Source organism: Corythoichthys intestinalis, chromosome 13 (genome assembly GCF_030265065.1).
Source record: "Corythoichthys intestinalis isolate RoL2023-P3 chromosome 13, ASM3026506v1, whole genome shotgun sequence".
In the NCBI taxonomy this organism is placed as follows: domain Eukaryota; kingdom Metazoa; phylum Chordata; class Actinopteri; order Syngnathiformes; family Syngnathidae; genus Corythoichthys; species Corythoichthys intestinalis.
This window is the reverse complement of record NC_080407.1, coordinates 21451027-21471130: the sequence shown is the minus strand read 5'-3', so window position 1 is coordinate 21471130 and position 20104 is coordinate 21451027. Positions and strand designations below refer to the sequence as shown.

The window sequence follows — 20104 nt, the reverse complement described above, 5'->3', positions numbered from 1 at the left end:
ATTATTTTGTCAAATATACAACATATAAATTATTTTTTCATGCTTAAAAAAAGTTTTCAAATGCTTTTTTTTTGTCTCAATTTTTTTTTGCATTCAAACCAGGGGTCGCGTTAACCGTAGGCCTGTCGAGATAACAAATTTTAGTGTGCGATAATTATTCTCATAAATCATTGCGATATGCGATATTATTGCGCCCCCCCCATTTTTTTAACCAATTTACAATAACACAGTGCGAATACAGTATATATTAATAGATCAAGTACAACCATTTAAACACAATAAATATTTACTCTTAAATTCAAATATACTTTTTAAGAAATCACAACTAAAAACAATAGACCCTGCCTCTTAAGTAAAAAACAACAATATTGATACCGCACAGAAACAGAATAAATAAAATGTGTTTAAAAAAAAAAAAAATTGCACTTAATAACTTAAGCATTTAGGAAAATGAAAACTTTTCTTAGCTTCTGCAATGGTGTTCCATAGGGATGCCACGATACAGTTAAGTCATGGTTCGGTGCGAATTTTGATACGGGGACACGATTTTCGATCCGATTCAATACATTTAATGCTCTGTAAAAAAAAAAAAAAATAATAACAATTGTATTTTTTGTTTCTTTTTTTTTTTCTGCAAATGAGCAAAAAATAAACTGCCATCATATAAACATGCATTTTAGTGCATAGTATTTACGTGCTTACTTCTTACTGATATGAAAAAAATTTGTATAAAAGTGCTGAGAACAATCTTTACTGTTTGTAAATTGAGGCAGGGCACACTGTTGATTGCTACAGCTCTCTTAGCAGCTAGGTTTACTACATGAGCAAGACATCCTATTTATGGTCCGAATCCATCTGTGTCACGTACTGAATTAACCATATTTGCAACATTATCTCTAGTCACTGGTATGGGTTGATTTGGCCTTCTTAACCTCATGTGACAAATGACAGTTTAGAATTCATCGATGTAGTATATGGACTACATGTCCCATAATCACTCTGGGCTCACGTAGCCAATGGCATGGGACTAAACACATCTAGTTTGCCTTTTCATGATATCTAGTGTGTGCGCGCAACCGCGCATTAAAAAAGTTAGCATGCGCCGCTGAAGTCAAGTCTGCTCATTACTACACAACACCAGCATATGACGGCTTTCATAAACAGGACGAGTTTGAAGCACAGCGCTCTTAATTTCATTCAGCTGTTTGTTGTCAAAATGAGGTTATTCGTTGCAGCCAAGTCGGTAACAATGTTTTGGCGGAGTTCGTTGTAAATATCCAGCGTTGTGTCGAAAAATAGCCGCCCCGCGAGAAATGTCACTCCTGACGGGAGTGCCCACACGTCAACAACACCGGCGCGCCATAGATGGTCCACAGTCACTCCTGAGCGCTGATGAGGCCGGTATACATTTAACAATAGGATATAGTGGGAACGATTGGCTAGTTTTTGCCGGACCTGGAACGAAGATGCATTTTGCGCAGTTGGTCACGAACTTTTAACAGCACGTCTGCCGCACGCGCGCACGCACGTCCACGCGAGGCGATAAATCGCAGCGGAAAAATTATCGCCTTCATTTTTATATATCGCGCGATAAATGGAATTATTGCATATTGCGACAGGCTTAGTTAACCGAATATTTTCCGACTTTGACCGATTTTTTTTAAAACGGTGACGGAAAAAAACTGAAGTCCATCTGTCATTTTGACAGGTTGCAATTCACACCCCAGACCACAGGGTGGCGAGTGAGCATATTAATTAGCTATTGTCTCTCTTGATGCATGACGTCGTTGGCCTTACTCTGAAAAATGTCAAGGCAACTAAGTGTCCGAAGTTTCTACAAAAAGCCCCAAAACGACGATGGTGTTGATAAAAGAGAAAAAAAGTAAAAAAACAGGGACTGCACAAGCGGGCACGCAATTCAAGTCCATGCGCACCAGGAGGAAGGTGTAAGACTCCGTTCAGGCCACAGCAAGTGAACTGTTAATTTCATTGTTCCATATGCAGCCTGCCTACCTACTGGGGCCACAGTCAGCTGTTTTTGTCACTGTGGAGAAAAAAGTTACATATTCATCTGCTTGATGTGTGATGGCACGGTGTGGAATCTCTGTTAAGCTTGTTCGGACAGAATATTAATTTAAAATGAATGAAAACTAAATACTATTGAATATGTTGAAGCGGTATGCAATGTTAAGAGTCTTGTTAGCTCGAATTGCTGTGTCCAGCCATTGTAGCGCTGCTGCTCTCTGTGAACTCTCTATTCAAGCCGGAACGCGCACGGCTCTTAAGTGTCTCTGTCACGTGACTGTGTCGTAGCCGGTAATGCGCTCGGCCAAATGGACACACAAGTACGGAAGGTGAATTATGCCAAACAAAGGGTCACCACAATGTCATTATCATCATTTTAAAAATTTAAGTGACGGGTAAAAATAGATTATGACCGGATTTTTATGACCCTGTCAGTCAAAATGACAGACAACGAAAAAGTCTAGCGCAACCTCTGATTCAAACACATATTTGTTTTTAATTGAAGTGACTTATTTAGATTGAAGCAACTTTTTATTTTTGATTGAATAGTAAAGACACAAATCATAGAGCAAAATTTAACTCGAGGCCGTAACAAGTGTCCATTTTTGGAAATCAAATTATGGTCAATCTAGCCAATGGCGTACCGCAAGCAACACGTCACTTCTGCTCATTAATATTTATGACATTAGCTACTGTGGTTTGTCCCTAATAGGAAATGAATGGAAATCGTGTATGGAGGAGATGTATAGAGCTAAACCTACCAATTCTCTCTGAAAATGATGTGCCTGGTGCCAAATTGACTGGCAAAGATGTGGAAGAACATAAAAATGTTCAGTTAAAGAGATGGCTTTAGTGTCGAAGGCTGAAAAAGACGGGGGAAAAAAACGAGCCGACCTAAGCATAACTTTATCTTTTTTATCGACGCGACTGACAATGACATTCTCCTGTTTCAACAAGCGATCCTTTACCATCAGTCCTGACTTTCTTATATAACCTCTGGTTGTCCTACGTCTCTTACGGTTCCTGGGGGTAATTTAGTTAGCTTTGTGTAGCGATCGCAAATGCTACTCAGTGACAGCCAACGAACACTTTTTTTTTTCCCATTGATAACAAATCTTAATTCTATAATTTATTTACAATTCCCCCTTACTAAAGTTGTTTTTTTTTGTATATATAACAGAAATGGTAACAGTCATCAGGTCATTCATTATCAGACAGAAGCAGTACGGCACAACGTTACGCTAAAAAAATAAGTTAAAAATATAAAAATGGCTTACCTCTTTGTCCTCTGAAAGACCATGCCAACCCAACATAATGTTTACTGCATATGAAATGTGAATGGATTAACCGAGCTGGTGTTAAAGTCCGCGCAAGTTGATTTGGTCTTCACATTTTTTCCTTCCAAGTTTTTGGTTTCCGGAAACGTATGAAGAAGACATCCTTCATGTGTCGTAATGTCTAGAGTCGTTTCTACAAGTTCCAAAAAAGCAATGCGTGATGTGCATGTTCGTTTTTGAAAGATTACCGGAGAAAAGTAGCACAAATTACGTTGTGTCGATGCGAGGGCGGGTCTATAATATCCCACTTCGGCTTTACGATGCGACGTCACGGTCTAAAAATAGCTAGCGTACGGTATGCCATTTAGGGTCGGAAGAGCGGAACTTCAAACCACCCGGGTGTTAAAATTTCCCCTATGGGGGATCAATCAAGGATTATTTTTATGATTCAAAACGATAGACGTCCAATTCATTTAACCAGGAAGGTCTAGCCTTGAATGCTCTTCTTTTAATTCAAATACCATGGGGACGAAAATGAATAGCATTTACCGAATCGGTGAACCAACCTGGTAGTGTGCAAGGCACAACTTTTACTTGCATTTTGCAAGAAGTCGAGCGTTGATGACAAAGTTCCGCCTCGAACTTTGCGGCTGGCGTCGTTCTTGCGCGCATTTTGCACACTTCAGAAGGCTCCAACTTGATGTTCAAGCGTCGAACCACGTGCACTGTGTTCGCAAGCTAAATTAAGCTAAGTATGCTCCGAAGCTTCAACACGCACAAAGACCACTTGAAGATGGACGGACCAAAATTTTCGGTTTTGTTCCACTCAAGTAGTTCTGAACTTCCTGCGTCGCGACCTTAGTGGGTTAACTGCGCACAAAAAGCAGCGTGTTGCTGAGCACGTTTTATTTTCTGCAAAGGTAACCAACCGTGTGTGTGGCGACCGGATGGCGGCGCGCATGGGCAGACAAATCCAAGAGAGACTAGCTCCGTGAGTAGCTCCGCTACTGCGCATGCTCCACTCAAATCCTGTCGGGACTCACATTGGGTTGCGACACGCCTACTTAAAGGGAGGCTGAGGAGTTCAATTCTTGTGCGTTTTACTCGCTTAAATGTTCATTTTCCTTCTTATTTTATAGACTTAGTTTTACCTGACACACAAAAAATGACGTTTGACAAATACTGTATTTTCCTCAAAACTTAAAAAGCGTAATGACGTAAAATCAGAAATCTTGAAGCCTCTAATAGGGAATGGGACGTACTACGTCATTGTTTGGACGCACCTCCATGCTGGTAATATGATTCACTTCCGGTCCGGCAGACTCAATGCGGATTGTAACGTGTGGTAGTGCTAAGGTAACTCCTTCGGTGTTTTAGAAAGAAAATATGGGTGCTTATTGTTGCGTTACCGGGTGCAACAGCGTCTCCTACGACAAAAAAGAAGGGGTTAGGAAAAATGGACTCACTTTTCACCGTTTTCCTGCATGGAAGACCAAATATCAGATCACGAAGGTACGACGGATGGCTGGATTGCAGCGGTTCGTCGGAAAAGCATTTCTTATGATCATATTTCTGCTGGAATGAGAGTGTGTTCCTGTCATCTCTACTCTTGTAAGTTGAACGATTTATCCACTTTTGGTTTCAATACGTTTTTGTTTTTTTACACCGTTGTGTAAACCTGCCTCGGTAGCAATGCTCGCCTACTACGACTCACCTACCTGATGTGTTCCTAGGTAAACCTGCTGACGACACATCCCGATTGGTCACCATCTCTCTTCTTGGATCATTTGACAAAGAAAATTTGTTCAATGGAGTGGTTCCATTTGTCCTGTGTCGGACTCAAGCAAGCCCCTGCAGCAGACGCCATCTGGGTCTGCCCTTCTTGTCGAAAATCTGCGGGCTTTTAACTTGTGAAAATGCAAGAACTTTAATGCACATATTTATTCTGCCTGGCTATTTAACTAAGGCCAGTGAAGGTTTTTTTTTTTTTTTCTTTTAACCACTTTGACAAAGACACGTTTCATTGTAATGTTGAATTTATATATTCTATTATTATTTTTAATTTATAATATTCTTATTTGCACTAATGTAGACTTTAAACTGTCAATTCAAATAGTGTTGGAAAAGTTGCAATACCTAAAATAGAAATGCAAGAACTGTAAAGTAGATATTTATACACCATTATTTACCTAAGGCCACTGGATGTTTTTTAACTGCTTTGAAAAAAAAAATACAGGTTTTGTTGTGATCTTGTATTTATATAGTATATAGCTTTTTATAATATATTATGTATTATAATATTTGCTGCCCCCTGCCAAAGTGTGGGCCATTTTGTACTAAAAGGATTTTAAATTGTCAGTTCAAATACTGTGTTGGAGACTAGTACTTGCAATACTGAAAATGGAAATGCAAGAACTTTAAAGCACATATTTATTCTGTCTGGCAATTTACCCAAGGCCAGTAAATAGTGTTTTAAACTGCTTTGACAAAGACACGTTTATTGTAATCTTGTATTTGTATATTACTTATAATTTATTATATAATATTTGCTGCCCCCGTCAGAGGGTGGGCCTTGTTTGCACTAATTTAAAGATTTTAAACCGTCAATTCAAATATCGTGTTGGAGAAATTGCATTACTTGAAATAAATCTATTGCAACGTATCAATCCCAATTCTTGTCTACAACACTGTCCAAAAATTGTCAATGCATATTCCAAATAGAATAACAAAATTAAGTCACCTGACTTTGTAATTATTACACCTGTTTATTATGAAGACCTGAAGTAAACAACAAGCAGTTACAGTTTGTCAAGAAGTTGTTCGAGTCATGTTTTGGTATTCATATTTTATTGACTTTTCACAACAACACTTGGGCTCGTGTTTGTAAGAGCACAGCAAACAGAAGTTTCAGCGTGCATTCAGGTTAGCATTGCTACCAAGGCAGATTTACACAATGGTAAAAAAAAAAAAAAAAAAAAAAAACGTATTGAAACCAAAACGGATAAATCGTTCAACTTACAAGAGTAGAGATGATGGGAACACACTCTCATTCCAGCAGAAATATGATCAAGAGAAATGCTTTTCCGATGAACCGCTGCGCCCCAGCCATCCGTCGTGCCTTCGTGATCTGATATTTGGTCCTCCATGCAGGAAAACGGTGAAAAGAGAGTCCAGTTTTCCTCGCCCTTTTTTTTTTGTCGTAGGAGAAGCTGTTGCACCCGGTAACACAACAATACACACCCATAATTTCTTTCTAATACACCGAAGGAATTAGCTTCGCACTACCACACGTTACAATCCCCGTTGAGTTTGGCGGACCGGAAGTAAAGCATATTATCAGCATGGAGGCGCGTCCAAACAATGACGTAGTACGTCCCATTCCCTATTCCTCATTTTTTTGTACATCAAGGAAGATTTGGATGAATGTAAGGCAATTACCGGCACACCACCCTGTTTACAATTAGTCCTTACAAGGTGTGGCGTTTTTGAACGCTCTTGATCTTATTTCCGATTACAACAAAGGATGCTGTGAGGCTCTTATGTGGGGTATAACTTCACACGTCTTTATTTTGCGTCCGCCATTCATTCACAACAACACTTCTGCGTGCTCGTGCGCATGTGCGCTGTAGCTCAGGCATATAAACGTAAGCACGTCTGTGAAAAGACCCTACTCACATGACGTCACAACCACGCCCCCGCGCCATATTGTCCGTCAACTCGTCACGGTTGATGCATTACCGCTACGTAAATTCCTCCTCTTATGGCGTGTTTTTCTGCTCGTTAACATTAATAATCAAAATGGTGAAGGCGTGTGTGGCGGTCGGTTGCAATAACAGAGAAGATAGACGGAGAGACTTGAAGTTCTACCGAATTCCGAGAGACCCGGAGAGGAGCGCGAGACTGGCTGCTGCAATTCGACGAGAAAACTGGGCTCCAAACGGTTACCACAGATTATGTAGTAGTCATTTTATATCTGGTAAGATGCATTTAATATATATTTAGAGGGTTTTTGGCTGACAACCACAATTAAGATCATTGCTAGGCTAATCGCCGACAACATACATTCAGACGTTGTGAATGGACTACCTGAAAATATATAATTATAAGGGGATAATAAGACAGTTGTCATACAATTAATTTACAATTTCACTATTGAGGTCAAAAGCCAAAAAATAAATTCAACTAGGGACAATCTGGAGTAGTGCTATCGCACTTCATATTTATTACATATTATATATGTATGTGGTGAGAGTGCTATCGCTACACCATATAAACATTAAAAGCCCTAGCTCCATTGACAAATGACATGAAATACATTAGACTTGACAGTGGATGTTAGCAAGAACAAAAGATTTTGAATTGAAAATTTCGTAACTCACCTTCCCGAGCACATGATAGATTCCTGCCGAATTTTCGTGGACGAGGACCTGTTTCACCCAACCAGCAACGAAGTATTTATGAGCCTCCAAGCTCTTAAAGTTTTTCAAACTTTCGTGAGAATAGGCTGATTTTGTGTGGACAAGATAGTAGTAAATATCAGGGTAGCAGAAGACGGCGAGGACAGCGGATCGAAAAACATCGATTTAGGCATCAAATATGGATCTGGCGAATGGATAAACTGAAGCTTTTCCACATAAAGCCTTTTATGCAACGCATCCAATGAGTTTACAGCGTCAGATAACACCAGGGCTTCCATGAATTGCTCTATAAATTGCACGACTAATTGAAACCATTGAGAATAGGGCTAAAAAATGACAGACAATATGGCGGCCGGATACAGCGACACGTCATTTCGTGATGTAGGTGAGTAGGGTCTATAGGCACATACGTAATATTTCACTTTACGTGACACAAGGAACTAGCCCTTTAACGTCACCTCAAGAACAATAGCTTGAATTCTCCTTCCCTTTAAATCACTCCAAAACCTCATCTGTTCAGATCTACTTTCTGATTCTCACATTTGTGTCTCTGTCTTCTTCTCTTATTTATGTGATTCTAATCCACAAATTTAACTTCTAATTCTATGATTGTTTTATTTTAATATTTTATTGTTATTTTTATGATTACGTTTTTATCCTTCTTCTAAAGCATCATTGAGCTTCATGAAAACCACGAACTAAAATGATTATTATTAAATACATAACTGCTTATGAGTAGGTTGACAAATAGTTAAACACACTTTAAAATGTTGGATTGATAAATTAATTAATTTACACAAATAGCATTTTTATTAAGATTATTAATATAGCCTTATTTGTTTTTTATGGTTAGCCTTTTTGTGTATGTGTAATTACAATCAAACTTTTCTCATGTTGTAACCTTTCACTGTCTTATTTAAAACCATAGCCTTCCATTTCTTCCTCCGGGAGACCACATTTGACAGCAGTGTCTCTCACAGCTCTGTTCGCAGCACTGTTAAGAGATCATTGGATAACATGGACTCAAGTGGGCTTCGGAAATAGACCCCCGGTAAACTTGCATTTGATCAAAGACACACTGATGAATTCATCTCTACTTTTACATAAGTTTTGTAAGGATGTTTTTGTGTGCTTTTTTGCCAACATAATCGATTCGACCAAAGAGGAGTACCCGGTTGGGAGGCAGTGGATGATCTGGCTGTGTTTTTTAGCCTGAATTGAAATGTCACAGCACTGTCAACACATGAAATCTCCCAGATATTGAAGCTGTACTCCCGACTGCATCCATCAGACAAGGCTTCTCCAAAATATTCATTAAAATCAAAAAAGAAACTCTTGCCCGGGCCCTGGTGAACTACTCGCAAGTCTGCTGTTTCTGTGCCTGGCCAGCAAGCAGCTGAAAGGTTTGTGTCTATTTGCGTGTGTCTGATCTGTTTGCAGTATAGACAAGTTTCCTGAGCGAAACATGGGCGGTACCATCTTTGACATTATTCTGCTACAGATTTCCAACTTAGGCAGAATGACATGAAGTGTGGCTGAAGTAAGGGGTGTTAGACAAATTGTAAAATCAAACCAGAGCAACCCACAGAATCATCAAAAATGGATTCAGCATTTTCTGTGCTGTGCGTGGTTGTGTCAACTCGTGGAAGCGCCTACATACACTACTTGGTTGGAAGCTGAATGTTTTGACCAGTGACCAGCTGTTAGAAAAGGAGCAGTGTGGATCTAACTCGCCATACTCCTTAAATCTAAGGCATCAGTAGATAATAAATTAAGGATGTGGCTCGCTTAAAAATATTTTATCAGTTCGTTGATCGTTCGTGGACAAAATTCTAACAGTTTGTGCAACCTGTGTTGACATGAGGTGGATATTGATACACCTGCCACCTGAGTGACCAAAATGAGGCGAAATTACAAATAATATGACAGATAGATTAGATTATAGTTATGATATTATGAGCTCATTACCCATGTGGATCCATATAAACACAAGCAATATGTAATTCTTTTATTTACTACAGATATTGGTCACAATAAAACTTTTGGACAACATAATTCCATTTCTTATCTTGTTTTTAACAATTTTTGCATGTGCAAAACAGGTCAATAAATCACAATTTATAAAATTATTAGAAAAATATTAACGTAGGTGGAGCATAACTCGAGCCTTCCATCATCAGTCATCCACAACTTAAGGCAGCACGTGTAAAAAGTTGAATGCACGTCATCTCGATATATGTCCATCAACGTACAGTAAGTTGTTCATCAAATTGTCTTCCTTTGCCTAACAGCGTTTCCACCTGTAAACAATTAAATTGGAACACTTGCATTTTGTGTGACTTGTAATCGATGAGTGTTTTACATTTCTTTATCGTTGTATAACTACCGTTTAGCAAAGCGAATGATGTCTCAGCTGTGACGCAAAACAGAATTGTAGTCAAATTGAACATAATTGTTCATTCTTACTCAGGCATTACACGTACAGATTAGCAGCAGTTACGAATATAGCTTAGTAGTTAGCATGTGTTGCAGCCACAACAGTAGTTGCAGTAAATAATATTAAATATCATCATAATTACAATCATCGTCTTGGTTCCACATCTACCTTCATGAAAACAAAATTCCCGTGTTCATATATTAGGACACATTCAACTTTGATGCTGTGCCTCCGAGATTTTCAGGTTCCTCATTGCGTTTCCTTCCACTTCCTTCCTTCCTTCCACTGCCTTTAGCTCAATAAAATACTAAAATATTTTGGCTGTGGTGACTCTTAGCCTAGGGTGACCAAACGTCCTCTTTTGCCAGGACATGTCCTCTTATTACGTGCCCTCCGGAGGGTCCGGCCGGGTTTCATAAATTCATGAAAATGTCCGGTTTTTATGATTTTTCACGGGACCAATTTGAAGAGAATCCCTCCGGCCGCTAGGGGGCAGCGCCTCCCTGCGTTGACATGGCTCCTACCAGTAGGGGCGGGAGAAGGAGTAGATCTTCTTCTTCTTTTTTGTTGGCAGTTTACCCTTTCTTTCATGGGGAATTACCGCCATCTACTGACGGTTTGGCGAGATATCAGACTAGTGTTAGGGCCTCTGCCCCTCCTTCCTGAGCCCTGCCTCAGGTGAGGGGGTTTGCTTGATTACAAATCAATTGTCAGATGGGTGGAGCGGCCAGCTGTGACTCATCATCAGCCAGCTTAAAAACTCAGCGGACGCACCACCACATCGCCCGATCAACTCGTCTGTTACGCACGTCAGTTGTATCTCGCATTCCTTACATGATATCTTTGCTCACTGGCTCACGACTACCTTGCTTTCGTCCCAGGTCCTGTTTTCTGCGCGCCCCTCTTCGGATTCCACGCCTGCCTCCCTTCCGAGCTTCCTCGTCAGCTCAACTACCCCGAGCCAAGCAAACTTCCACCTGCCACGCTATTCTCGCGATCGCTAATAAAATACTGCTCGCCAGAAGTTGTCTGCTTTGGGATCCCTTCCTGCTCACGCACATCCTAACAACTACAGTAAGGAGTTCTAAAAGACGTGGCTCCATACACCTTTCTGTAAGTTTATCTACTGTTAATGTCGATCATGTGTCTTCTGATGTATATAGGGTTATATGTGTACACAGAGATGCAGTATATTGTATGAGTCTCGTAATTGTTCTGCGTTAGTTTGTTTGGTTGAATGCTAGTATTACATTCTAAACAGCAGTGTTTCTTACGAGTTTTTTTTTTTTTTTTAATGATAAATACGTATATAATGGCAACTGTTGACCTCTGTTGGAGATTTGTACTGGTGTAATCTGTAAAATCCCGTTTGGTGTCGCATCTTTGCGCTGCCGATGATAGTAAACTTTTATAGCAAAGTCTAGTTTTGCCTCGACTCCCGTACTCGCAAACAGGGTAGCAATCAGTGAACTCAGTCGCGCTAGGCATTATGAGCAATGTAGTTTTGAACTGCTGCGTTTGGAAACATGCTGGTTGAATAGCTTGTCAGTTTATTTCGGTTATTGTTTGCGTACAATCTAGAACATTGAATGAGAATAAAAATTGAGTGGGAATAACAATTTGTCAACGACAATTGTCGTGATAGTAATTTTAAAAATTGTTGAGTTGGCACATAGCCTACTGTGTGTGTGTTTTGACTGGACTACATTTCCATGGGTCTGCATTATATACATATTTTTTTTAATCATTATTCGTTTAATTTTTTAAAAATTGTTTGAGTATTTATTTTAGGGAAGAATAAAGCCTGTTGAGTAAAAAAAAAAAAGTGGGTGATATAGGTATCCTTGAGTGATCTTCGAGTAAAATTCAAGTATCTCGAGGTCGGGCTGATGAAGGTAAAGTAATTTCAAAATAAGAGAAAACAGTGTTTTACCATGCATAACTTTAATCAACAGTCAAATGTAATGGCAGAGGCATTCCTACAAGTGTCAGGAAATAACATAACAGATGTGTGTGAAGGCACAATTACAGGACTTGCAGAACAAGCCCACAGTTAACCACAACAAGGGGGGCAGACGCTCCCTTTTGTCTCAAAAGGCGGGAAAACAACCCGGCTGTCCCACATACTGAGAGGGAGCCCCCGGAGATAAAGAGAGAAGACCCCGCCATCCTGCAGGGGAATTTAAACCAATCAGAGCAAGCTAAGAGTAACTGCAGGTATCACATAGCCAATCAATAGTCGATAGGAACATGTATTTGCATATTGTGTAGTATGAATCATTCTTGAGCAACTCGGGGTGTGTGCTTCTCCTGATAGACACAGGGGAGTACGAGGCTGTACTGAGGGACCTGAGACCCAAGTGCTGTATTAGATTTCCTTGTTAGGAATAAATCCACTCGTGTGTGAAAATGCCGGCTTCCTGACGCCTTTCTTTTCAGAACGAATACGCGTAATTGTTGGAAGAGTGTTTGGTGATAAGGTAAAACTTATATAACACTAAAACGGAGTCAGGTAATTATTGCGTAATATTTTAAGGTATGAATGATTCCCAACAATTCCATGGTGACCCCGACGTGATGAAAGAAAGGGAATAAAAAGGAAAACCGACGACCAAAAGTAAGGAAAAGGGTCCGGGACCCGATGTCCACACCAGGTGACGACCTGAGGCGCGAGGCAGCCAGACTTCTCACTTTCTCCTCTCGGTGATCACCACGAAATAGAGGTAAGCAGAATCCTTTTAAAATCTGCATTTTATTGTTTTATTGAGGAGAGGAGTGTTGAAGTATAAAAGAGTAAGGTGTAAAATCTGGGATTTACTTACTCCGTTAAATACGATTTAAAATCTGGGATTTGCGTATTCAACGTAATTGTGTGGACTAGTGCGTTATAAAATCTCTGGGAGTTACGTACTAATAACGAGGTATAAAATCTGGGATTTACTCGTTAATAGGTAGTGAGGTATAAAATCTGGGATTTACTCACTCCACCGTAAGGTTTAAAATCTGGGATTTACTTACGGCCGTTTCGATCTTCGTCGTGTCAAATAAATATCGCAGGTGTTTGATTTTGTCCACCACCCTAAAATAAACGAATTCGTGCGTAAAACAGAGTGTCTGTTGTGAGTGTGACTGAGAAAAGCGATACGATCTGGTCAGTTTGGTTGTCGGGACACACACGGGTGGAACGGAAAGGTTAACACGGAAAATGGCAGACGACAAAGACTCGGGTGTTGGTTCTGGAGATCGGATGGAACGTAGTAAAGTGTGGTGTGAAATTAATGATCATTATGCGAAATTGGAAGCACAAGTGTTGAGCGGAATTGAAAAGAAAAAGGTTACAAAGGAGAAAAAGAAATATCAAAAGGCATTCATGAATTTGAGAAATGATAAATTATTTATGGGAGATGTTGGTACGTGGAAGTTGTCAAAGGTTGCGAATAAGGTGCAAGGAAAGAATAGAGGACGAGCTCAAAGTCCTCTCCGTGTGGGAAACTCAAAGAAAAAGAAGGTTCGAGCAAAGTGAACGAGAAGGCGAAGAGGAAGCAAGCATGAAGAGAGCAAGAAAAGTCTACTCTGGCAACGCTGAAAATCAAGCCAGAAGAGGAAATCACACGTTTGGCCCTTCGCACAGAGCAAAGAGGAGCTGAGAATGTAGGGCTTGGAAATTTTGGGGCGTGTGAGACGAACGTCGATAAGCGAGGGAATTGTTTGTGAATAGCTGACCGTTTATTGTGCAAAATCGGAAAAACCTAGAAGTTTTTCAACATGAGGAGTGCGGCCCTTCGGTGGCCCCTATTTGCAACATGGGGTCCTCGACGGCATCCGCTGGGTTTTTGCCCAAATTATAATGGAAGGTTGTAATTGCAGCTGGGAATATTCCAGCCTTTCCTTTGTACTATTTAGGATAGAAGTTTGAAATGGAATCTCAATAGAGATAAAATTAGACTATTGAGCTAAATTCAAAATAAGAACGCTCTTAAAAGAAAATGAGAGAATGGCTAAAAGAGAAAGAAAATAGTTAATGTTTTGAAAAAGGAAAAGATCAACTGTTGATAAATAGCTATTTGAAAACAAACTTAACAGATTTATTTTAAGCAAAGAGCTAGTATACTTGATAAAAAGAAAATTAGATTGTTAGAAAAGTTCTTCATTCAAGAATAGATATTGTTCATAATATTATTTGAAAGTAAATTCTGAATTCAGGTGAAAAAATGACCAACTTTTAGATGTATCGAGCTAATAAGAAACAAATAATAATATGTACTCCAAGTAAGTAGAGTAATCTGACGTATTAATCTTTGAACTAGTTCTTAACATTCAAAGTAAGATGGAGAAAATTATTCGGCTAGATTTAAAAGAGTATTACGTTATAAAAATTTACAATGAAGAAGGTGATTCAGAAATAGAGAAATGTCATTATTGGCAGATTTAAAGAGAGAAGGAATCACACATAATGACATAATGTATAGATTGACTAAATTAGATTTTGAAGTACATGGCAAAATACTATAAGAACGGTCAGAAAGACTTCCCATTAATTTTTGGGAACGATAATAGATATCAATACAAGTCTTATAGATAAAGATAGGTCCAAATGTTGGTTAAGCAAACTCCTGTTGAGGAAGGAGCAGCGGTTTGGTATATGTCACAAAATGAATAAATATTAATAGCTGATGAAAAATCAGTTTTAGCAGACGTTAGAGCAATTCTAAACCTTGCCGCTTTTTAAGAATGGCAGGAATAGTTTAAACTAGCGAAATAAGTTGTTACAAGGAGTGTATAAATAATGATCACAAATCAAAAATTGGGATTAAAAAACCGTTCTAAAATTCACATGGAAGCAGATAATTCTACCAACCTGGAGTGAAATACAAATGGATGTTTTTTAGTGCACGAAAAAACATTCTTTGTTCTCCTCTGGACTGTTGAATTATCCTCCATTATAAATTATATGATGTCAATTGGAAAGGTATATTTATATTAACAGCGCTAGTTGAAATCATGATCAGAATTAACAAATTGAATTGAATGCTATAAGAGGTAGTGTTTTAAGTGTTAAAGAATAGCAGAGAAGCCATAGTGGAATAAAAGAAGAAAGTTAAAACATTTTGTGAAGTAAATTGATCCTAAAGAATCAGATTCTTACTGAAATAAAGTACTGTAGCAAGCACACCAAATGTTAAAATGCTTATTTCATCCACACTTTGTGAGACAGTGGAAGTGTCGAATGTAACCTGATGTCCATTTGATCACAGGAGCTGTCCCTTACAATGTGTGGAAGGAAAACAAGGTGTTATCTATAAACAGTATGGGGGAGCAAAATTGAGTTGAAAGGAAGGTAAACAGTAATAAAAGTTTATGACCACAGTTCATCTGGAAGGAAGCTGGATAATTGTAAAACTTTATGACAACTGGTATGTCTGTAAGAGGTAAGAGTAACATGAAACAATTTAGACTTGAATGGGTTTTGAATAAGAAAAGATCTAATTCTTTAAAAGAGTATTGTTGTCCCTAAATACTCTCCCATGCAAATGAAAAACTTTGCCTGGGTAAAAAAGTCAGATTTTGACTTATGTGGACAACACACTGTGATATGGAAAATTTAAATTTGAAATAGAAATTTAAATTGATTACAAAATTTACCCAAAAGATACCCTAGGCCTATTGAGATACTAAATTTGACTAAAAACAATTAATTGAATAGTATATAATTGAGTAGTGGAATCGTAATTTTTGGATCACGTGTTGATGAATCTTCAACAGTGACCCAACGGTGAAAAGACATTTTTGTCAGCTCTAAAGAAATTCCAAAACAAAGACAAATTCATTCCATTTTTGTAATCTTGAGTGGAACATTGCGCGATATAGTAATGCCACTGCAAAACTCAATTAACTGATTAAAATGGGAGCTGACAAAAAATTGATCATAAGCAAATATTGACATTTGCCAAGTGGAAATTATTATACTGGGAGAATTGTAACTGTAACTTTGGGTTGATTGCGGAACGTAAACTGTTTTGATAACGGTAACACTAATAGTATGGGGTTTAAGAGATGGGTTCGTTGTTCTCAACTTTGCGATATATGATTACAGTTCTCCCAAGATAAGCTTGATTTATTGACCTAGCCTTTGGTTGATTTTGTGGATTTGTTTAACGTGGAGTTTATAGAAGCTAACTAAGTAAACAGAGAAACGTAGGTATGGTGCCTCTTGTGCCATCAAAGAGGACATTTAGCAAAGGAATGTGAGTGGGAGATAGAGGAAGAAAGGGAGGGGAACAGAAGGCCGAGGGGGAGAATCTGAAGGCCGTGTGGCAACATTGGCGCCTCGGAAAGAGCGGTTTCGGAGGAAGCCCTCTCTAAGGAAGATGCCGATGGTGAGCCCCCCCCCCGAGGGAGAGGCCTCTGAGGAGAGGTTCTTGCCTAAGGGGGTGGCTGATTTGTACCTCTCCATAAATGACGAATTTTAAACGAAGGCCAGAGATGATAATCTTAATGGGAAATACTCCAACCTTTTTTCTTATAGATTCAGGAGCGGAACATTCGTGCGTTAAAGACATTGCACGTTGAAGACCAAGTAATAAAACAATCCGCGTCATGTCAGCTAACGGGAACACAAGTTACAACAATTACTGGATGTAATGAAATTACTAAATGCGTTAGTTATTCGTAAATGTGAAAGCCAAAAATAATGGGCTTGATAACGTGTCAATCGGTAAGAGGCTAGCAGATGAAGCAGCCAAGGTAGCGGTTGTAAATCAACGCAATAAAGCTAAAATAATAGATGAAAAACTTAAAAGGCTATCAAAACATAGTATTGCAAACAGAAAAGCAAAAATGGGCAATGAAAGGTTTCTATCAAAATTATTGATCTTATGGGTAGCTGAATTGAGCCACATGATTGTCAAGTGTCTACAGGGGGAGGACTGAGTTGGTTAATAATTAGTTAATAGACACTATGACAATTGTGGCCCAATGGCTGTAATTTAATTCATACTTGAAATTTTTTTTAATTCAATTCATACTTGAGATGTTTGTTTTTTTTAATTCACCAACTGAACTATTTCATACATTGCACATGGATTACATTAAGTTAAATAGAGCATTGGGGAAAAGATATTGCTTGGTGATAATAGATATATTTTCTAGATTAGTAAAGATTTTTCGTAACGCACATGAGGACGAAAAAACAGTTATTGCATGTACAGACCCCAGTCTGCCGGACTATTGGAAAAGACAAAAGGACAAATTAGTAACAGACTGATGCAGAAGGAAAGACTTTGCCACCTTTTAGACTTCCAGGTTTAACTCCAGGACCTGTTAAAGGTTCTGGCAGCATTCCAGCTCACATAAAGAAACAGTTTGATCTAAGACAAGTTCGAGACAACAATGATCTGCCAGAATGTTCCGATCCATAGACTCTCAAGGTGCGGGTCGGAGACTTGGTGTTCCTGAAAGTGTTGCAGTGTGCCAGGTGGGACAGTGAACGCTGGGACGGTCCTTAAGAGATGGTTGGCGTCAGCCCGACTGCAGTGAAAGTCTCCGGAGGCACTGGGTGAATTCGTCAGTCCCAGTACAAGCTTTTCCGGTTGCCAGAAGGACCTAGCGACGCCAGTCCACCAGGCCCTGATTCCTAATGTCCCGACCTCACCTAAAGTCATCAACAGCGGCGGAAGGGTTTTCCGCTCTGCTGGCAGTCTGTCCGCTCCTACGAAAGACCACAGCCTGTCACTCCAGGGGGCCAAGTCTCCATCAAAGTAATCAGAAGAAGGCCCCTGGTCCAGCCGCGTTGGGAAGGCCCCTACAAGGGCTGTCCGAAATGGGAAAGCAACTACCAGCAGTCAACTAGACGCAGGTCTTCTCTTGCATAGCAGTGACGACAACGGGTGTTGTGGTTAAAGAATAGGTGTTCACGGCTCAGTGTTTTTACGCATCAGAGCAACGGGCACCTGACCACAACCCCGCTACGTTAGACAACAAGGTGTTCTTATGGCCCAGCGCCCGGCACCCTACTAGACCTCCTAGACGTCGTTGAGGATAACACTGCACCCGAAGAAAAGACAGACTGGTGCACCTACACACACCCAACATACACTAAAGGTTCTATTAGCGATGATGTAACTACTTGTGTGTAAATGCTAACAGATAAACTAATGGTTTATGAAGGATTAACCGAAACGCATTGTCAAGAGTTCTAGCTGGTGCTATGTACATACATTTATAGGAAAATGAAGAAAGAAAGAAAAGAAAAAAAAGGGAAAAACAGCGTATAATGAGAGTTTGGTTTCCATTTTTTCCTTTGACTGTGTTTTAAATTTAATAAACAGGGGGGAAATGTTAGGGAAATATTAGGAAGGAAAAGGGAATTGCATTTATTTTAGCTAGGGGTTTTATTAAATTGTAACCCATGAAGTTTGATGTTTTATATTGATTTACATGAGTAAGTTGTCCTGCTCTACTCTTTTGCCTGGGGAAAAAGGTCACAAGTCACATACCAAAGTGGAAGGGGGGGGTGATGAGCTGGCCACTCATGACCTCCCCTGGGGATAAAGTTTACAGAACAGATGTTGCTTCAAACAAATGGTGTTCCTTGAACCACTCAACCGCTCAAAGGGGAAAAAACACATGTGACTGAGAAGGACTTGGAAAAGGAGGATGACAACGTGGATGTGCCCCTTCGGGACATGGGTGTCTGAAGAAGACAATATGGATCTTTTCAATCAATATATCCTTTTGTTGTGGTGATTTACGATCAAATATTCATGCACTCATTAATCAATGTGGAAAATGTGATGATGACCTCAGTGGTCTGAGGTCATGAGAGGGAATGAAGGTAAAGTAATTTCAAAATAAGAGAAAACAGTGTTTTACCATGCATAACTTTAATCAACAGTCAAATGTAATGGCAGAGGCATTCCTACAAGTGTCAGGAAATAACATAACAGATGTGTGTGAAGGCACAATTACAGGACTTGCAGAACAAGCCCACAGTTAACCACAACAAGGGGGGCAGACGCTCCCTTTTGTCTCAAAAGGCGGGAAAACAACCCGGCTGTCCCACATACTGAGAGGGAGCCCCCGGAGATAAAGAGAGAAGACCCCGCCATCCTGCAGGGGAATTTAAACCAATCAGAGCAAGCTAAGAGTAACTGCAGGTATCACATAGCCAATCAATAGTCGATAGGAACATGTATTTGCATATTGTGTAGTATGAATCATTCTTGAGCAACTCGGGGTGTGTGCTTCTCCTGATAGACACAGGGGAGTACGAGGCTGTACTGAGGGACCTGAGACCCAAGTGCTGTATTAGATTTCCTTGTTAGGAATAAATCCACTCGTGTGTGAAAATGCCGGCTTCCTGACGCCTTTCTTTTCAGAACGAATACGCGTAATTGTTGGAAGAGCGTTTGGTGATAAGGTAAAACTTATATAACACTAAAACGGAGTCAGGTAATTATTGCGTAATATTTTAAGGTATGAATGATTCCCAACACTGAGTGTCCTCTTTTTTGGAAATCAAAATATGGTCACCCTATCTTAGCCATTTATTCATGTTGTCCTTCCATGTCGTGATGATGGCAGATGGATGCGGTATTTCCAAATTGTCATCTTGAGGGATTTTGATGAGTGATGCCACTCCAGTTTCATTGTTGTTTTGGTTAGAGAACGTGTAAAATGGAAGCCGCGAGCAGAAATATGGAACCTCGGAAACTTGTCTGTACTGAGTATTACTGACTACAATCTTGTCTAATCACAGATTCTTCCACTCTTTATGAGCAGGAGCGAGAGGCAAGAGGGGAAGCGACAAAGACAAGGCGATATAAAGAAAATCATCAAAACCACTGCTAAAAATGTAGAAAGGCAAAAATGACACAACATTCGGATTAGATGCACAGTTTTTGTTGTTGTAGTATATTGTGCTCTGTTTTTTGACTCATGACAGGTAG

General features: G+C 39.6%; 1 protein-coding gene across 3 annotated transcripts in view; it reads right to left on the bottom strand.

Moving 5' to 3' along the window:
• Nucleotides 1-4145, bottom strand: part of LOC130928073 (oocyte zinc finger protein XlCOF6.1-like) — a 48535-nt gene extending 44390 nt beyond the window's left edge. For all 3 annotated transcript variants that reach the window (XM_057854297.1, XM_057854299.1, XM_057854298.1), the window contains exon 1: nucleotides 3869-4145. In XM_057854297.1, the coding sequence (XP_057710280.1) occupies nucleotides 3869-3974 (106 nt within the window). In that variant the 5' untranslated portion in view covers nucleotides 3975-4145. The remainder of the gene's footprint in view (nucleotides 1-3868) is intronic.
• Nucleotides 4146-20104: the final 15959 nt, after the last annotated feature.